General features: G+C 43.3%; 1 protein-coding gene across 3 annotated transcripts in view; it reads left to right on the forward strand.

Moving 5' to 3' along the window:
- The window catches only part of PCNX2 (pecanex 2), a 311,410-nt gene that overhangs the window by 266,295 nt on the left and 24,504 nt on the right, over positions 1-20,611 (forward strand). For all 3 annotated transcript variants that reach the window (XR_015156551.1, XM_086381075.1, XM_086381076.1), the window contains 2 exons: positions 271-504; positions 2,450-2,562. Coding sequence is in view for 2 of the 3 variants with exons in the window: in XM_086381075.1 (XP_086237201.1) it covers positions 271-504; positions 2,450-2,562 (347 nt within the window). In the remaining variant the exon portion in view is untranslated. Of the gene's footprint in view, positions 1-270; positions 505-2,449; positions 2,563-20,611 lie in introns of those variants that run through there.

Genomic DNA, 20,611 nt, shown 5'->3' on the forward strand with positions numbered 1-20,611 from the left:
CTGCCATTCTTTCTTACCGCTGAGATCCCGTTCTAGCTAGCATTGAGATTCCGCTAGCATTCTGCTCTTCTCACTTCCCTCTTCCCTCCAGTGACCAAGAGGGAGCATTTTAGAATGGCTCCAGTGGGTACATTAAACCTAGCAGGAAATACAAATGATACCGCACATGGGGATTTCACGTGTCATTCGTCCCTGACAGTGATTTACTTTAGGGGATGAAATTTTAAGTCTTTCAGGCTTTGGGCTCAAAACCTTTCTTTCTCTCGGCAGAGTATAATATACTATATGGTGACATCCCCCAAACTGTTCTCCTGGATCAAAAACGAATCACTTCTGAAGACCCTGCAGCCCTTTGCCAAGTGGCATTACATTGAGCGTGACCTTGCAATGTTCAACATGAACATTGATGATGACTACGTCCCATGTCTCCAGGGAATCACGCGAGCCAGCTACTGCAATGTTTATCTGGAGTGGATTCAATACTGTGCCCAGAAAAGGCAAGAGGTAGGTAAGGGAGGTGGGGCTGGAGGACTTGAATGTAAGTTAAGAAACAAGGAGCCTTGTAAAGACAGTCTCTTTCTTATACTCTGTGTGTGTGAGTCACTCAATTGTGTCCAACTCTTTGCAACCCCATGGACTGTAGCCTGCCAAGCCCCTTTGTCCATGGGATCCTCCAAGCGAAAATACTGGAGTGGATAGCCATTTCCTTCTCCAGGGGATCTTCCCAACCCAGGGATCCCAAACCCAGGTCTCTTGCATTGCTGGCAGATTCTTTACCATCTGAGCCACCAAGGAAGCCCTGGTAGACTATAGCGAAATAGAGCAGAGAAAGGACACCAGTATTTGAACAAATGTTTATTTAGCAGTTAAACAAAATGAAATGGAAAAATTCATATATCATGTCTCCAAGAAAGGCACCTTGAAAGTACATTTTCCTTTCTACTGTGCTCAGAGTTGGTACAGTGTTAACCCTCGATCATGGCTTTAAAACTCTGGACACTTCTTTGTTTAGAGTTTCTTTTTGAGATTTCTGAACAGAGTATATATGGGCTAAAATGCAGAGGATTTACTAAACCTAGTGAATTGCGGACAAGCCCATTCTGTTTAGCAATCAGGTTGATCCAAGCTCCTTCGGTGGTTTTGTCTGTATGTCTGTGCACTGTTGCTCACATGCTGAGGATGCTTCCGAAAATGAATACAGCCTCTTAGAAATGAAAGCAAGGAAAATGACATCTTATAAAAGGAAGACAAGGAAGCAGGCAAGAGCAGAAAGGGGAGGGAGGCCAGTGGAAGGAGTTTGTTATCTCTGCTTCTCAGGATTTGGAAAGCTTCTCATGATGTGTTGTTGAAGGAGATGGTAGATCCAAGTTGAAAACTGCCTTCTCAGCAGCTGATGAAGTGTGCTATGTGAACTGGTAAGCCAAATTAGGACACTAGCCCAGGTCCTTGTCCTTTCATGAGTGATTGAAAGCAGGTGGGAGAGAGTCGGTGGCAGAGTCGGTCCTCCAGACGCAGCCGGGAGAATGTGTGCTGAGATTTTAACCCATGCGGAGCCTCCGCTGGTGGCTGAAATAGTAAAGAGTCTATTGCTGATCCTGGCTAACCCCACAGTGAGGGCACTCTTCTTTCCTCAGCTAGCTCATAAAAATGAAATTATCTTGCTTGCTTGCAAAAGATATTTTAACTTTTAAGTTCCTTCTGCATCTTCCCCTGCTCCTCTTCTTAAGCTTGGATGAACCACTTCATTTAATTTTGATTGTGGACTTATGGTCAGTTCAGTGGGCTCCTCATTATAGAGGGAACAGAAAACCCTCATTTGCACTTGATTCCTATACTTCTATTTCTGCTGGTGTACCTGTCACCCTGCATTGGACAGGGTTAAGGTGGGACATTGGATAGGGTTAAGGTGGGCCTTGGACAAGGTTAAGATGCAAATTCATTTGGTGGCTCAGACAGTAAAGAATCTGCTTGCAATGCAGGGGACATGGGTTTGATCCCTCGGTCAGGAAGATCCCCTGGAGAAGGGAATGGCCAACCCCTCCAATATTCTTGCCTGGAGAATCCCATGCCTAGAGGAGCCTGGTGGGCTACAGTGGATGGGGTCACGAAGAGTCAGACATGACTGAGTGACTTTTACTTTCATTTGATTGTGAGCTCTGACCATCTTCCTGATCCAAGGTGGCGTATTCACAATTCCAGGAAACTAGGCTGTCAAGCCACATGTTAGCCCCTTTATTTCCCTAAAGTAACTTCCCCATTTAAATTTGTTTTTGTGTCCAAGCTCCAGAGAAACTGCCTCAGGAAGCAGAGTTTACCATCCTTTGGGTCACTGTGGGGGGACCCAGGTGATCATGGTGGCTGCCTCGTGGAAAACCTCTGCATGTGTGGTTCTGTGTAAGTGCATGCCGGACCCCACATGAAAGCTGAATGAACGTCTTTGCTCTTCCAGCCCTCGAAGCCCCTAGAAAGTGACGAGGACTCTCCTCTGGTGACTCTGTCCTTCGCGCTCTGCATCCTGGGGAGGAGAGCTCTGGGCACCGCGGCTCACAACATGGCCCTCAGGTACCCAGGGAGACAGTTGGCACAGACACCAGTTGGCATTTTATGTGCTGGACAGACTTTTGTCCATCATTTCCTTTAAAGTTGGACTGCCTCAACTTCTTCCAGAGCATTCTCTCTCTAATAAATCATGTTGGACCTGTGAGAAGACTTTTTGATCATGGCGATCTTTTAGGGAATTAAATGTGGAAATGGTATTAATAAGGAACAGTCAAAACCCTGGAATTCTAAGCATAGGACCTTCTATGTTACAAGAGTCTTTGCAAATTTTGGGGGGAGATTAAATGAAATCATGCGTATGTCAACTGAAAAATCAGTCATAACCTGAAAGTAGCAAATGTTTTATTTGGTGGGGATGTTTAGGACACTGGGCCCAGGGGATGGCATCTCAGCAGCCCTGAGAAGCTGCTCTGAGGAGGCAGAAGAGGGAGTCAGGCTTTATACAAGTTGGCAACAAAGGGGGCCGGTAGCCTGAACATCAAAGATTATTGCTAAGTAAGGAAAACCAGATATCATATTAAGGAATTTAGTGCTCTTCTATGTATGGGAAGATGCAAGAGTCTGGGATTATTAAAGTCATTTCTTTCATATGCATCTCAGCTGTCTGGGGCCAGCATCCTGCATGTTTATAGAGGTATTTTACAGAGGTATTCTTCTCTTGCTTGAATTCCCTTTAGGGCTCACCAGCTCACACTTGGGTGCAGGTGTGCTAAGTCGCTTCAGTTGTGTCTGACTCTTTGTGAGCCCATGGACTGTAGCCCACCAGGCTCCTCTGTCCATGGGATTCTCCAGGCAAGAATACTAGAGTGAGGTGCCATGCTCTCCTCCTGAAGGAGGTAATCTTCCCAACCCAGGAATCAAACCTGTGTCTCTTACGTCTCCTGCATTGGCAGGTGAATTCTTTACCACCAGCCCCAGGAGGGCTGTAACTGCTGATGCTGACTTTCTCAAGTTCCGCATGTAGGAAGTGGTGCTGCTTGTCAGCATGGCTCAGAAATTCATATTTGGAGGGCTGGAATTGTGGATAGCTATGACATTTCTTGCACACCAGTATGGCAGGAGATACTCCATTTCATATGTATGAAGTGCCTATGATATTCAGCAGAATTAATGTTCAAAAAAATGTTAGTTCTCCACCCATTTTTTTTTTCCAGAAAAGGAAATGCTTACTTCTGTGCTTTAGTCCAGAGCCTACTCTACCCTGACTCTGTGGGGCTTTGATGACTGGATGTTGCTTCTCCTGTTTTTTCAAACTCTCTTTCTGCTGGATCTTGCCCCATTGCATGTTAGTAGCCCAGGTTTCTCTTCTTAAACAACAAAACTATTTTGAGTTTAATTTTCAGTTCTCTCCTGGCCGGTTTACCCTCCTTCACCCTCTACCCCTCAGGTCTTGCCTTCACAAACAAGCCCTTGAACTTGAATCACAAATGAAGTTGTACTCATTGCGCGCCGCACCCCCCCCCCACCCCCCATTTCCTTCTCCAGGGAAACAGCTCTTGTGAATTTCATCAGTCACCTTCTCATCATCCCAGTCAGTGGCCATTTCACAGACTGCCCCTTTGGTATTTAGCACTGTGGGCTAGATGTTCTGGATTCTCTCTGTCCATTAAAGGCATCTTGATTGGTGCACACTAGTCTCCCAGGGTCTTATAAATATCCCGATGCCCGAGCCCTACCACAGGGCAGAGCCATCATGTCAGGACCCCTGCAGGTGGACTACGCAACAGGACATTTTATTGTCTCCTGGGAGCATCAGCATGCAGCCAAAGCTGAGAATCATGCAGATCCAGGAAGCTTAAAAAGAAAGCGCTCTTCTATGTAATGGTTTCTCCTTTACTTGGGCTTTCTTCAAGATTTCTGAGTTGTATTGCTGAACCTGTGTTCTGCAAAGGGGTACTTTTAATACTCTACTTGAGTGCGATTGGGGGTTATTAGGTACGACAAGCTTCTTAAGGGCAAAATCCACTTACGTGCTTGGTTAACAATCCTCACAAGGAGGGGCCATTGGATAAACAATTCTTTTTTTTTTTTATTTTTAAACTTTACAAATTGTATTAGTTTTGCCAAATATCAAAATGAATCCGCCACAGGTATACATGTGTTCCCCATCCTGAACCCTCCTCCCTCCTCCCTCCCCATACCATGTCTCTGGGTCGTCCCAGTGCACTAGCCCCAAGCATCCAGTATCGTGCATCTAACCTGGATTGGCAACTCGTTTCATACATGATATTATACATGTTTCAATGCCATTCTCCCAAATCTTCCCACCCTCTCCCTCTGCAACAGAGTCCATAAGACTGTTCTATACAATTCTGAGGGGACTTCGGAATGCCCTTCCCGCAGCGGGTAGCTGAGTCATCCCCAGTGGCGAGTCATGGGCAGATGTCATCCCAGACATGTGTGCAGTGGTAAGGGGTGAAGTGGTGTGGCTGGCAAGCCCTCACCCTTCTCTGGAGAGGAAAAGGTGAGAACTGAGGCAGTTAGGATTCACGACAGCTAGTCTTTCAGCACCCACACCTCAGAATTTTACAGATTTCTTCATAGGGGAGAAGTGCTCGCTGATTATTGTGTTGGCCTGTTCTAGAAAATACTCTGGGGGAGAACTGGCCTGCTTCTACCCCCTCTCTTCCCTCCTACCTGACAGCCTCCTACTGTGTGCTGTGCTAAGTTGCTTCCATCATATCTAGCCCTATGAACTGTAGCCCAAGAGGCTCCTCTGTCCATGGGATTCTCCAGGCAAGAACACTGGGGTGGGTTGCCATGCCCTCCTCCAGGGGATCTTCCTGACCCAGGGATGGAACTCACATCTCTTATGCATCCTGCATTGGCAGGTGGGTTCTTTACCACTAGCTCCACCTGGGAAGCCTCATACTGCTGCTGCTGCTGCTGCTAAGTCGCTTCAGTCGTGTCCGACTCTGTGCAACCCCGTAGACGGCAGCCCACCAGGCTCCTCTGTCCCTGGGATTCTCCAGGCAAGAACACTGGAGTGGGTTGCCATTTCTCATACTAGATGCAGGCAATTCTCTTTGTGGTCATCTGGGACTGAATTCAAAGATTGAGAGTCTAGCAGAAGGCCCCTTCGTGAGCTTTGTAAAACAACCTACTATAAATATTGTAAATAGCAAGTACTCTTTGAGAAGGGCTTCAGAAGATTCAAGGCTCTATATCATAAAATGAGTCTTCATACATTCATAGCACCCAAGCATCATTTTTTGGATCGATGGAAAGTTTTTTTTTTAATGAATTTAAAATTTTCTTTACAAATTGCAAATAAAATGCTTCAGCGATTTCACTTTTTCCATTCCCATCCAACGTATTTTCACTTCTTCGATCTTGTTTGTGTGGCTTGTTCCAATATTTCTGATCCAGGTGTTTCTTGCTTGGTCTACTTTATTTATTTTTTCCTTGATTGAGCACCATGCCTAGCAGCTGCTTTGTCAACCTTGTTTTGATGGAATTTTTCTTTGTTTCAAAAAGCTTCTCATACTCCATGTCAGCTCTGCTTGTTCCAAACACAGTGATGAGATAAGTCTGGGAGTAATACTTTTGGTATTCTAGGGAAAGATTTGATTATCTGAGGCCGATTCACTCCACTGAGCGGTCCCATACTGTAATAAAATCCTACAATGCATTTTCATTTCGGTCCTTGACGCACTAAAGATATGTGTTAGACGCTGCCCTGGGCTGGGGGTTGGAGTCTAAGTCCACGAGGTTCTGATGTATGTGGAGGTATTGTGGGGGGCGGGGAGGGGCACAGAATGAGCGGGAGCTTGGAGCAGGGTCCCCACCTCAACTCCAACCAAACAGCCGTGCTCTACTTTTCCCTGAGCTAGAGTTCATTCAAGAAATGGTTTTGCTTGTGAAAAATGGTTTCAGAGCTCAAAAATTTTTTTAAACATAAATTTCTATGGATATAGTCAAACTGCTTTCCAAAACTGCCCCAATTTCTATCCTCACCATGAATATTTTGCCATAATTTAAATAGTTAATCTTTTTTAATTTGTCTAGCCTAATGGGTAAAAAAAAAACATCTCATTCTTATCTGAATTTGCATGTCCATAATTAATAACGAAGGTAAGACTCTTTTTAAGGATTTATTGGTCATTTTTTTTCTGTGAAGTGCCTGCCCATGTGTACGTTCTATCCACTTCTGTGAGGTCGTTATTGTTGTTCAGCCCCAAGTCGTGTCTGACTCTGTGACCCCCGTGGACTGAAGCATGCCGGGTCTCCCTGTCCCTCACCATCTCCCAGAGTTTGCCCAAGTTCATGTCCATTGAATCGGTGATGCCGTCCAACCATCTCATCCTATGTTGCCCTCTTCTCCTGCCTTCAGATCTTCCCCAGCGTCAGGGCCTTTTCCAATGAGTCAGCTCTTTGCATCAGGTGGCCAAAGAATTGGAGCTTCAGCTTCAGCATCCGTCCTTTCAACGAGTATTCTAGGTTGATTTTCTTTAAGATTGGCTGGTTTGATCTCTGAGCTGTCCAAAGGACTCTCAAGAGTCTTCTCCAGCACCACAGTTCAAAAGCATCAATTCTTTGGCGCTCAGCCTCCTGTATGGTCCAACTCTCACATCTGTTCATGACTACTGGAAAATCCACAGCCTTGCCTGTATGGACTTTGTCGGCAAAGTGATGTCTTTGCTTTTTAACACCCTGTTTAGGTTTGTCATAGCTTTCCTGCCAAGAAACAATCGTTTTCTAATTTCACAGCTGCAGTCACTATCTGCAGTGATTTTAGAGCCCAAGAAGAGGAAATCGGTCACTACTTCCACCTTTTCCCTTTCTATTTGTCAGAAGTGATGGGACTGGATGCCATGATCTTAGTTTTTTAAATATTGAGTTTTAAGCTGGTTTTTTCACTCTCCTCTTTCACCCTCATCAAGAGGCTCTTTAATTTCTATGAGGTACTTGCTGGTTTTTAGAAGCTATTCTCATATTAAGATATTAATATGTGTTAAATGTTTTCTGTCAAGGTGCTCTTGTCTCTATGGTGGGGCTGCTATGCCTCATTTTCTTCTCAGGTGACATTTATTTTATTTTAAAATATTTATTTATGTATTTATTTAGCTGTGCTGGGTCTTAGTTGGGGCATGCAGGATCTAGTTTCATAACCAGGGATCAAACCCAGGCCCCCTGCGTGGGGAGTGCAGAGTCTTAACCACTGGACCTCCAGGGACATCCCCTCTCAGGTGAAATTAGACCTCACATTTTATAAAAACCTCAGCTGGAATTTTGATTTAGATTGTATTACATTTACAGATTAGCTTAAGAAGTAAATGGACATTAGTCAATAATATACTGTCTCAGTTTTTTAAATGTCTCTCAGTAGCAGTTTATCATTTTATGGAGATTTGTAATACTTAAAAGATTTGACCCTAATATTTTATAGTTTTATTGTGACCATGAATAGACTCCTTTTGTCCCTATCACATTTTCTAATGGCTATTGCTGGCTTACAGGAAAGTTATTTCTTTTTTCATATTGGTCTCATTCTGGGCACCTCTCACTGAACTCTGTTATAAGCCTATTATTTCCGTGGCACTTTCCTGATGGTCCAGTGGTTAAGACACCGCCTTAAAATTCAGAGGGTGCAGATTCCACCCCTGGTTGGAGAACTAAGATCCCACATACTTCACAGCCGAAAGACCAGAACATGAAACAGAAGCAATATTGTAATAAAGTCAATAAAAATTTTAAAAATGAACCACATTTTAACAATCTTTAAAAAATATTATTTATATTAATCCTATTTGATTTTCTGCTGGAAAGACATATCTGCAAATAATGACAGTTTTGCTTTTTCTTTTCCGATAGGCATAACGCAATTCTTGTTACACTGGCTATGACCTCCAAGTGGAGGTGGGCATCTGTGTTAGTTTCCAGTTGCTGCTGTAACAACTTACCACACATTAGGTGGCTTACAGCAACATAAACTAGTGATCTTACAGTTCTGGAGGTTGAAAGTGCAAAACAGGTGTCACTAGGCTAAAACCCAGGTGTCAGCAGAGCTTCGTGCCTTCTGGAGGCTCTGCGGGAAGAATCCGTCTCCTGCTCAACAGGCTGCCTACATCCTTACCACGCCTTCCTCCATCTTCCCAGCCATCTGTGTAGCATCTTCCAGTCTCTCTCTCCAGCAAACTCTGTCTCACCTATGTCTCCCTTTTACATATGAGGGTCCTTACGATTACACTGGGTCCTCCCAGATAATCCAGGAAAATCTCCCCCTTTAAATTAAAGTGCTCAATTTAATCATATCTGGAAAATTCCTTGTGCCCAGTAAGATAACATATCCACAGGTTCCAGAGAGTAGGACATGGACATGTTTGAGGGGCCATTGTTCTGTTCAGCACAGCATCCTCACATTAATCCAGACATTCATGGGCATAAATGTCAAATTTTAGCATTAAAAACTAAGCTTTGTTTTAGGCTTCTATTAGACAGTTTTTATCAGGTTAGGAATTTCTGTCTCTTCCTCAATTGCTAAGACTTTTTATCAGGAAAGGATGATGAATTCTTTGAAAGTTTGAGGGCTTACATTCAGATGAAATTATTCTTCTTAAATCTATCAGGTGGGCCAAAAAGTTTATTCAGATTTAAGTACCAAGACACATTTTTCATTTTCACCAAGAGCTTTATTGAACAATATATTCACTAACTGAGCAAACGTTTTAGCCAAACTAATATTAATGTAATTGGTAATATTAACAAATTTCTTCATTAAAACATCCTTATAATTCTGAGATAAGCTCTGATTGGTCATGATGCATTGTTTTTATGCAACGATGAATTCACTTTGCTAATATTTCATTCAGTATAGCTTTATTATATATTCAAAGTAGGAGTGTCTCATGATCTGTGTGTGTGTGTGTGTGCACATACTTTATCCTCGTACAATTTTAACTCAGGAGTATACTCTTACGTGTACTCTCTGAGACCAAACAAACAATATCATTCCCACATATTTAATGTTAAGGAGTAAAAGATGATTTTTGAACACTGATTCCCTAGGTAAGTCTTACACAGCAGCCTAGCAGCAGTCACAAGCTCTGCTCATTTGATGGGTTTCTGGGGGACATATTTTAACTTCACAACAGTGACATAGCTTTGACAGGCTATCCTCAAGGAATAAAAGCATGTACATGCAAAGTTAGAGAGAAAGAGTAAGTTGAGAATCAGCTTAAACCAAATGCAAGTGAGCAAAAGAGTACAAGTATATAAAATGTCTTCAAGTAAAATATGCATATGTTTAGGGAAATAGAATGAGTTAATAAGGATGTGACAACCAAAAGCTGATAATGGTTTTAATTTGGAGTTTGGGGCCTTTCTCCTTTGTAGAACTGTGTCTCCTACTGAATAAAAGCATACATATATAAAGGCATGTTTTAGGAGGAAGTCAAAATAGTTTCAGTGACCCCAGGGGCGAAAAGACAGCTTGGTGACTGCCTTCCAGTAAATCAGAGGGGATGAGTAGATCCTGGTTGATGTCTGTTTATAGAGATAACAGTGACAAGGTGGCTGTACTTTACAGCAGCATCATGTTTGCTTGAAGAAGAAAGTTTATTGGCTCTTGGAATACACAGGCTTCTAAGAGGATAGAGGGCAGGAGGAGAAGGGGGCAGCAGAGGATGTGATGGTTGGATGGCATCATTGACTCAGTGGACATGAGTTTAAGCTAACTCCAGGAAGCAGTGAAGGACAGGGAAACCTGCTGTGCTGCAGTCCATGGGGTCACAAAGAGTTGGACATGGCTGAGCAACTGGACATCAACAGAGGATAGAACATGTCAAGATAAATGTGAGCTTGAAAAATGACAGAGAAATAATGATGATGTTCTGTGCTAGAGGGTGAGAGCCCTGAAAGATGACCTTGTGGCAAGAGGTCACTGTCACAGTCTGAGGTCACATCAACCATATCCCCACCCCTCCCACCCAGAGTGGACTGAGGAAAGCAGTGTTATTCAGGAATCCTATACATCATCTTAGTTTCCTTTCTCCATCTTCTACTGGATATGAGTCCCCACATTAGGGCCAGATGTCATACTGGATCATCTTGCAGATAAGACTGAGGTTTATCTGACAGACTGGGGTTCAGTTCAGTTCAGTCACTCAGTCATGTCCAACTCTTTGTGACCCCATGGATTGCACCACGCCAGGCTTCCCCGTCCATCACCAACTCAACTCAGAGTGTACTCAAACTCATATCCATTGAGTTGGTGATGCCATCCAACCACCTCATCCTCTGTCGTCCCCTTCTCCTCCTGCCTTCACTCTTTCCCAGCATCAGGGTCTTTTCAATGTGTCAGTTCTTCGCATCAGGTGGCCAAGGTATTGCAGTTTCAGCTTCAGCATCAGAGCTTCCAATGAATATTCAGCACTGATTTCCTTTAGGATGGACTGGTTGGACCTCCTTTCAGTCCAAGTGACTCTCAAGAGTCTTCTCCAACACCACAGTTCAAAAGCATTGATTCATGGGGCATTCAGCTTTCTTTATAGTCCAACTCTCACATCCATACATGACAACTGGAAAAACCATAGCTTTGACTAGATGGACCTTTGTTGGCAAAGTAATATCTCTGCTTTTGAATATGCTGTCTAGGTTGGTTATAACTTTTCTTCCAAAGAGCAAACATCTTTTAATTTTATGGCAGCAGTCACCATCTGCGGTGATGTTGGAGCTCGAAAAAATAAAGTCTGTCATTGTTTCCATTGTTTCTCCATCTATTTCCCATGAAGTCATGGGACCAGATGCCATGATCTTAGTTTTCTGAATGTTGAGTTTTAAGCCAACTTTTTCACTCTCCTCTTTCACTTTCATCAAGAAGCTCTTTAGTTCTTCTTCACTTTCTGCCATAAGGGTGGTGTCATCTGCATATCTGAGGTAATTGATATTTCTCCTGGCAGTCTTGATTCCAGCTTGTGCTTCATCCAGTCCAGCATTTCTCATTATGTATCCTGCATAGAAGTTAAATAAGCAGGGTGACAGTATACAGCCTTGACATACTCCTTTCCCAATTTGGAACCAGTCTGTTGTTCCATTTTCAGTTCTAACTGTTGCTTCTTGACCTGCGTACAGATTTCTCAGGAAGCAGGTCAGGTGGTCTGGTATTCCAATCTTTTCAAGAATTTTCCACAGTTAGTGGTGATCCACACAATCAAAGGCTTTGGGTTAGTCAGTAAAGCAAAAGTAGATGTTTTTCAGGAACTCTCTTGCTTTTTGATGATCCAATGGATGTTATCAATTTGATCTCTGGTTCCTCTGACTTTTCTAAATCCAGCTTGAACATCTGGAAGTTCATGGTTCATGTACTGTTGAAGCCTGGCTTGGAGAATTTTGAGCATTACTTTGCTAGCATGTGAGATGAGTGCAATTGTGTGGTAGTTTGAGTATTCTTTGGCATTGCCTTTCTTAGGGATTGGAATGAAAACTGACCTTTTCCAGTCCTGTGGTCATTGCTGAGTTTTCCAAATTTGCTGGCATATTGAGTGTGGCAATTTCACAGCATCAACTTTCAGGATTTGAAATAGCTCAACTGGAATTCCATCACCTCTACTAGCTTTGTTCGTAGTGATGCTTCCTAAGGCCCTGTTGACTTTGTGTTTCAGGATGTCTGGCTCTAGGTGAGTGATCACACCATCGTGATTATCTATGTCGTGAAGATGTTTTTTGTATAGTTCTTCTGTGTATTCTTGCCACCTCTTTTCTTAATATCTTCAGCTTCTGTTAGGTCCATACTATTTCTGTCCTTTATTGTGCCCATCTTTGCATAAAGTGTTCCCTGGGTATCTCTAATTTTCTTGAAGACATATCTAGTCTTTCCCATTCCATTGTTTTCCTCCATTTCTTTGCATTGATTTCTGAGGAAGGCTTTCTTATCTCTCCTTGCTATTCTTTGGAACTCTGCCTTCAAATGGGTATATTTTTCCTTTTCTCCTTTGCCTTTCACTTCTCTTCTTTTCACAGCTATTTGTAAGGCCTCCTCAGGGAACCATTTTGCCTTTTTGCATTTCTTTTTCTTGGGTATGGTCTGATCACTGCCTCCTATACAATGTCATGAATCTCCGTCTATAGTTCTTCAGGCACTCTGTCTATCAGATCTAGTCCCTTGAATCTATTTGTCACTTCTGCTATATAATTGTAAGGGATTTGATTTAGGTCATACCTGAATGGTCTATTGGTTTCCCCTACTTTCTTCAATTTAAGTCTGAATTTGGCAATAAGGAGTTCATGCTCTGAGCCACAGTCAGCTCCCAGTCTTGTTTCTGCTGACTGTATAGAGCTTCTCCATCTTTGGCTGCAAAAATATAATCAATCTGACTTTGGTATTGAGCATCTGGTGATGTCCATGTGTAGAGTCTTCTCTTGTGTTGTTGGAAAAGGGTGTTTGCTATGATCAGTGCACTCTCTTGGCAAAACTCTATTAGCCTTTGCCCTGCTTCATTTTGTACTCCAAGGACAAATTTGCCTGTTGCTCCAGGTGTTTCTTGACTTTCTACTTTTGCATTCTAGTCCCATATAATGAAAAAGACATCTTTTTTGGGTGTTAGTTCTAGAAGGTCTTGTAGGTTTTCATAGAACCATTCAACTTCAGCTTCTTCAGCATTGCTGGTCAGGGCATAGACTTGGATTACTGTGATATTGAATGGTTTGCCCTGGAAACGAATAGAGATCATTCTGTCATTTTTGAGATTGCATCCAAGTACTGCATTTTGGACTTTTTTGTTGACTATGATGGCTACTCCATTTCTTCTAAGGGATTCTTGCCCACAGTAGTAGATATAATTATCATCTGAGTTAAATTCACCCATTCCAGTCCATTTAGTTCGCTGATTCCTAAAATGTCAATGTTCACTCTTGCCATCTGCTGTTTGACCACTTCCAATTTGCCTTGATTCATGGACCTAACATTCCAGATTCCTATGCAATATTGCTCTTTATAGCATCAGACTTTACTTCCATCAGCAGTCACATCCACAACTGGCTGTTGCTTTTGCTTTGGCTCTGTCTCTTCATTCTTTCTGGAGTTATTTCTCCACTCTTCTCCAGTAGCATATTGGACATCTATTGACCTGGGGAGTTCATTTTTCAGTGTCCTATCTTTTTGCCTTTTCGTACTGTTCATGGGGTTCTCAAGGCAAGAATACTAAAGTGGTTTGCCATTCCCTTCTCCAGTTTTGTCAGAACTCTCTACCATGACCCATCCATCTTGGGTGGCCCTACATGGCATGGCTCATAGTTTCCTTGAGTTAGATAAGGCTGTGGTCCATGTGACCAGATTGGTTAGTTTTCTGTGATTGTGGTTTTCAGTCTGTCTGCCCTCTGATGGAGAAGGATAAGAGGCTTATGGAAGCTTCCTGATGGGAGAGACTGACTGAGGGTGAAACTGGGTCTTGTTCTAATGGGCAGGGCCATGCTCAGTAAATCTTTAGTCAAATTTTCTGTTGATGGGTGGGGCTGTGTTCCCTCCCTGTTATTTGACCTGGGACCAAACTAAGGTGGAAGTAATGAAGATAACGGTGACCTCCTTCAAAAGGTCCCATGCACGCACTGCTACACTCAGTGCCCCCGAGCCTGCAGCAGGCCACTGCTGACCCCTGCCTCTGCCAGACACTCCTGGACACTCATGGGCAAGTCTAGGTCAGTCTCTTGTGGGGTCACTGCTCCTGAGTCCTGGTGTGCACAAGGATTTGTTTGTGCCCTCCAAGAGTCTGTTTCCTCAGTCCTGTGTAAGTTCTGGTGGCTCTATGGTGGGGTTAATGGCGACCTCCTCCAAGTTGGGAGCTCAAAAATCAGCATCAAGATTTTACATTCAGGAGAGCCCAAGAGTTGTGGGAAACCAAGATTCACCTCTTGTTTGTGCTTGTGCACACACTCACTTGCTCTGAGTCCCAGCACAGAGGCAGCAGCTTGGAGAACACCTGGATCATCCAAGAAGATTCACTGATTAATTTCAGGACATATGCTGAATGGAAGGGATCTGGTGGGACTTTCTCAAGGGACAGAAGTGTTGGCATATGCCTTTTCCCCCCTCTCCTTCCACATTGCTCACCAGGTACTGGTTGAGGTCATTTCTGTCATTCTCTGCTACTTAGCTAACACCATGCACCCTGTCCTGGAGTCCTCTGAGGACCAGCCTTGCCCAACCTGCCAACAGTCCCCTCAAAGCAGCTCCCATCCCAGGAGTCTTGCCCTGTATATCACCATGCCCAGAGCAGTAACAACCAGGCCTCAAAACAGCCAACCTGGGGCCAAGCACCACCCATCAGCCACCCATAGCAATCATGACCCAACCACAACAGGAGGTGCATTCAGCCCACAGGGTACTCTGCTCTGGTGACCTGGGGGAGCGGTGCCATTGGGCCCACTGGACACCTAATACATAAGGTCACATTTTCAAGGTTAAGAGATGTAGCTGATATACCGAATACATAGAAACAAGTAGAGAGAGTTGAATATAATGGAAAAGAATCTGAAAGAGAATATATATGCATATATACGCACACACACAGATATGGGCTCCCCAGGTGGTGCAGTCATGAAGAATCTACCTGCCAATGCAAGAGACACAAGTGACATGGGTTTGATCCCTGAGTGGGAAGATCCCGTGGAGCTACAGTGGCAATCCACTTCAGTATTCTTGCCTGGAGAATCTCATGGACAGAGGAGCCTGGAGGGCTACAGTCATGGAGCTGCAAAGAGTTGGGCATGACATGACACACACACATATATATATAAAGTTGAATCATTTTTTTGTACCTTGAAACTAACAGATTGTAAATTAATTATACTCTAATTAAAAAAATATAATTTAACCCTCCCCCCAAAAAAACCTGATAGGCAAAAATGAGGACAAAGGGATATCTTTCAAATGAAAGAAGACAAACCCCAGGAAACAAATTAAATGAAACTGAGATAATCAATGCAGCAGATAGAGAGTTTAAAGTAACAGTCATAAACATGCTCACTGAAATTGGGAAAAGAATGAAAGAACACAGTGAGAACTTCATCAAAGAGATAGAAAATACAAAGAAAAGAGCCATTAAGAATCCCCCTCTGTGGGAAAGCCTTCTCTTACCCCGGTCTGGGGCACAGGTCCTGCGCCGAGCCCCCACTCCATAGCTTCTCTGAAATGTCTGGATGTCTTGAGGAAGCATCCAGGTTCTGGTTCCCTGAGTCTCAGACCTCCCTATGCCCCAGAATCACTTGGGGATCTTGGTCAGAATATAGACCCCAGACCCCATTTCACCCATGCCAGCTTAGAATCACTGGGAGCCGGTTCTGGAAATTTATTTTTATTCTGAGCAGTTGCCAGGAGGTCGTTTCTTCCACAGCCAGCCTGCTTCCGGTCCAGTGGCCTCCAGAAGCGTCTTTCACCAGATAATAACAGTTGATCCCATTGATATAGAGGCCCAGAAGTACTAAAACGTCATGAAGCCAAACATACTTTTAAAAAGCTTTTCATCAAATCTTGTCTTTTAACTACTTCTCACTTGAGAATTATTATTTCTCAATATAGCTGGCATTTAGTTGAAACCACATCCCTGAGATTCTTTCACCATGTGATTGCTCTCCAATGATTATCTGAGTTTCTACAAGATAAACATCCTTTGTTTATATCTAATGCCCATATTGCCTGGACATTCCAGTTCAGTGAAAATCAGAACTGATCATAGTGAACATTGATGATGCGCTCCATGGGTTTTGGGAACAGTGCTAAGTGCTTGACACGAGTTGAAACATTTCATTCTCTCTCAAGGCATGAAAGAGGATGAGGTAGGTGCTATTGTTGTTGAGTCGCTAGGCTGTGTCGGACTCTTTTGTGACCCCATGGATTGCAGCCTGCCAGGCTCCTCTGTCCATGGGATTTCCCAGGCAAGAATACTGGAGTGGGTTGCCATTCCCTTCTCCAGGGGATCTTCCTGAACCAAGGATTGAACCAAGGTCTCCCACCTTGCAGGCAGATTCTTTACCATCTGAGCCACCAGGGAAACCATACACCAGTTTAAACCTTGGAAAATAGCTCATCACCGACCTCAGGAAGGTAAGGTGGAGAATAGTTCAAGACTTACACATTCATGATATTTTTACTGTGGGGTCAACTGAAGCCTTTGAAGAGATCAGTCCATTCTAATACAACCTCTGAGCTAGTCTTTAAGAAGATGACTCCAGTTACACGTTTTTAAAGAGATTCTGTGTTTCCTGGAGAGGTGGGTGGCAGGAGGGAGGTATGCTCCTTCAATGTCATGCGTGTGCTAAGTCACTTCAGTCGTGTCTGACTCTTTGTGACCCTGTGGACTGTAGCCCACCAGGCTCCTCTGTCCACGGGATTCTCCAGACAAGAACACTGGAGTGGATTACCATGCCTTCCTCCAGGGGATCGTCCCAATCCAGGGATCAAACCCACATCTCTTAGGTCTCCTGCATTGGCAGGTGGGTTCTTTACTACTAGGGCCACCTGGGAAGCCCTTCAGTGTTGCATGAGATGCTAAATATCTGTTCCCACCTGTCTCATCCTCTTTCTAAACTCCTTTCTGGCCTGTTTCCTCTTAAATGAAAGGATTTTAATACTATGTCTTATACAGGCAACCATGGGAATGAGCTGAGCTGATGGAATGGAAAGCACTCAGTAATGTACAAACCACCAGAGAAATGTAAGGTATCCTTTCTGTCTCACTTCTAGTTGCTCAAAGCTGGTGCTTTTAAAAAAACAATATGTTCACTGAAAGATTATTTATGAAGTGTTAGTGGTTTTAATATTTGTGTAACTTAAAATTCTGAGATGCCCTTGAATAATACAGATATCTACAATACTCTCAGGTACACAAACTACTATATTTCCTGGTACTGAACATAATAAGACTGCTCTAACTTCCACCCATAAAACATTAATCTTTCAAAACCACACCTTTAGGAGTTCACAAATTCTTATTTCTCACGAGTTTTTAAAAATTATATTTAAACCTTCTTTAAAAAGGAAGCTGAAATCCTCAAACCAAAAGCCTTAATCTGCCTTTCACAATGTTTATCAAATCATCATGATGTACTTTTTATTTATTTTCTTTCAAGTTGGATATATGATTTTGTTTTTATAATTTTAATTTTTTGACCTTTTAAATAAGGTAAAAATTGTGTCAATTACACCTCAATAAAGCTGAAAAAATTGAAATCAAATACAAAGAAAGCCTTAATCTGAACGAATTCTGAGAAATAGATCAATGAAGAGGATCTTTTATTCATCCCACAGAAAAAATACATTTAGTAATTTTTGCCTGAAGAAAATATATCTCGTATTTAAAGAACTCAAAGATTAGTTGTCAGGAGTTGCTTTTGGACAATGATCAATAAGAGCTTATCAACAGTAGGATACTGATACCAAGGACCATCCCCTCTTGCATGGATTGCTGTTTGTACTTCCAGCTCCTTTAGTGGTCAGGAGTGATGGGATCAAGCACGCATGGTTGGGGGATCCCACAGAGGAATGAATCATGTATGAAACACGCTGCCTCTCCCACAGTGGAGATGCTCTCTGAGCTAGGATACTAACTTAGATAACCAAGAACTCACTGCCTAAGAATCTCCATTACTAATTAGTAAGCATGGGAAACCCAGCCTGCAAATCACAGTTGTTCACATATGTTCTCTGAGGGCTCCATGTACAGCAGTGCCCTGCAGCAGAAGGCTCTTCACGATGCCCATCTGTAAACATACAGTATACGAGCCTGTTTGGGCATTAACTTGAACATATCAATCCTTCTGGAGAGTCCACTGGGAGTCCTGCAGAAACTATCCCAGCATTAGAGTTGTTTCCACCTGAATCCCAAGAGTCATTAACACTGGATCCAAGATAATGAACCAGTGTCTAGAACTTAAAGTCTGTATCTTTAATCATAATGGGCAAGGTTTCTCAGAAGCAGCATTATTCACATTTTAGGTTGTGTGGCTCTTTGTTGTGGGGGACTGTCCTGGGCGTTCCTGCCTGGCCTCTACCCACTGGGTGCCAGGAGCTATGACATCCAGAATGTTTCTGGATATTGTCAAATGTTTCCTGGGGGCAAGAATTTCCATGGACTGAGAGCCAGTGAGAAAGGGTGCAGGTGAGAACTGGGCTGAGTTGGATAGGGTCATAGGCAACATCTGGCTAGACTCGAGCCCTGAGGACTCCTCTATGGATAAAGAAAGATGCTGTAAAACAGTGAAACAGGAGTGAAAACAGCTTTCACTTCAGCTGGCCATTCTCAAGTTGTCCTGCTCTGTGAAAGGTGATGGGCGAGGATGCTGAAATGGGCGGGACCCGTTAAAGCATCATCTTCATGGAGCTAGACTTTCTGCCAGGGCTGCAAGCAACAGCCAGAGCTTCAGGCCAGAAAATAACTGTTTCCAGAAAGGTTGTGTACATCTGTGCTTAAGTGCTGATGGCCCCGACCTCTTATCTGTACTCACCACCAATGGTTATGTCATCATAGAATAGGGAACAGGGTCAGGAACCAGAAAGAACAGGAGTAAGTTCAAGCAGAGTGTCACAGAGACTCAGCTTGGTGGTGGTTGGTATCTGCTAGGGGTGTGGAGTGACTGAGAAGAAGCTGAATCATCCTTTCCAACACACATGCACACATACAAACATGCACCCTTGTACACGCACACATACACACACGCACATCACACATAAATGTGTGCTCATCTCAAGCACACACATATACAAATGTGTATTCATGTACATGCACATACACACACACACACACATACACATACATACACACAAATATGCAGCCACACATGGACAGGCACATACACACACACACATGTACACACACTTATGATGGTGAGGTATTATGCAAGTGCTAAGTGTGTGGAATGTGGGTTAACATTCCAGAAGAGGTGCAGAAGGCTGGTCCCAGAGTGTGTCACCAGACAATCCTCAGTGCAGGGGCAACCCTGTCCATTTGTGTGGGGACGGGGCAGGGCAGTCTCCAGAAGAAACCTGGCCCAAGTGTAGTCATGTGTTAGAGACGCACATCCACATGTAGAGAACTGGACCACAGCACTGAGATGAGCCTAGGCTTACATGGCACCACATTTGTGCAAAAAACTGCAATATTCTGAAAAAAGATAGCACTAAGGGGCCAAGTGTTGGCTGTTCTAGTCCCCACAAAGGCCAACCTTGAATAACTCAGATGTAACCCTGTTTCCCTGCTCCAGCTGTTGGCCTCGGGGTGGGAGCCTGTCATCTCTCAGTAGAGTCTTAACAGAATAAAGCCTGGTGATTCTGCAAGACAGAAATGCGTGGGGGCCACCTGGAGACCTCTCCTCTCCTCTCCTCAGAGCTTCCCAGCTCATCACATCTCTGCCTTCTTCCTCCTCATTCTCCTGAAGATAAAAGGCAGATAATGAAACACCTTATATTTAAGATGCCTGTATCTTTAAGATACTAAGAGTAATGCCCCACAATCTAAGGGTAGTACCCTCAATCTAGTGAAATTCTAATTCAGGCTTTGTTTTCTGCATGGAGACTCATTTTTTAAAAAAATTTTCATTGACATATAGTTCATTTACAATGTATTCACTTCTGCTATACAGAAAAGTGTATATATACATTCAATTATATATCTATACGTTCTTTTTAAATATTCTTTTCCATTATAGTTTATCACAAGATAATGAATATAGTTCCCTGTGCTATACAATAGGACCTTGTTGCTTCTCCATTCTATATATATATATAAGTTTGCATCTGCTAATCCCCAATTCCAGTCCTTCCCTCCCCCAACCCCCTCCCCCTTGGCAACCACAAGTCTGTTCTCTCTCCGCTTGATTCTGTGTCTGTTTCATAGATAGGTGTGTGCATTGAGACTCGTTTTAATGTAATAGCAGTAAGTCTCATAATGTGTCATTTTCCTCTGAAAATAGAAATGATCAGTAAAGCATCTATCATTCTGTCAGTAGGGGCCTGAAATGGGCTCCAATCACTTATTGAGGTCCCATGGAAGGGCGTTTTCTAGACTGGGGAATCAGGTCTGTGCTTGCCTTGCATACACCGTCAAAGGATGGGCTGAATGCC

Source organism: Bos grunniens, chromosome 28 (assembly GCF_055505025.1).
Source record: "Bos grunniens cultivar Pamir isolate PY7600 chromosome 28, Bosgru_T2T1.0, whole genome shotgun sequence".
Taxonomy (NCBI): Eukaryota; Metazoa; Chordata; class Mammalia; order Artiodactyla; family Bovidae; genus Bos; species Bos grunniens.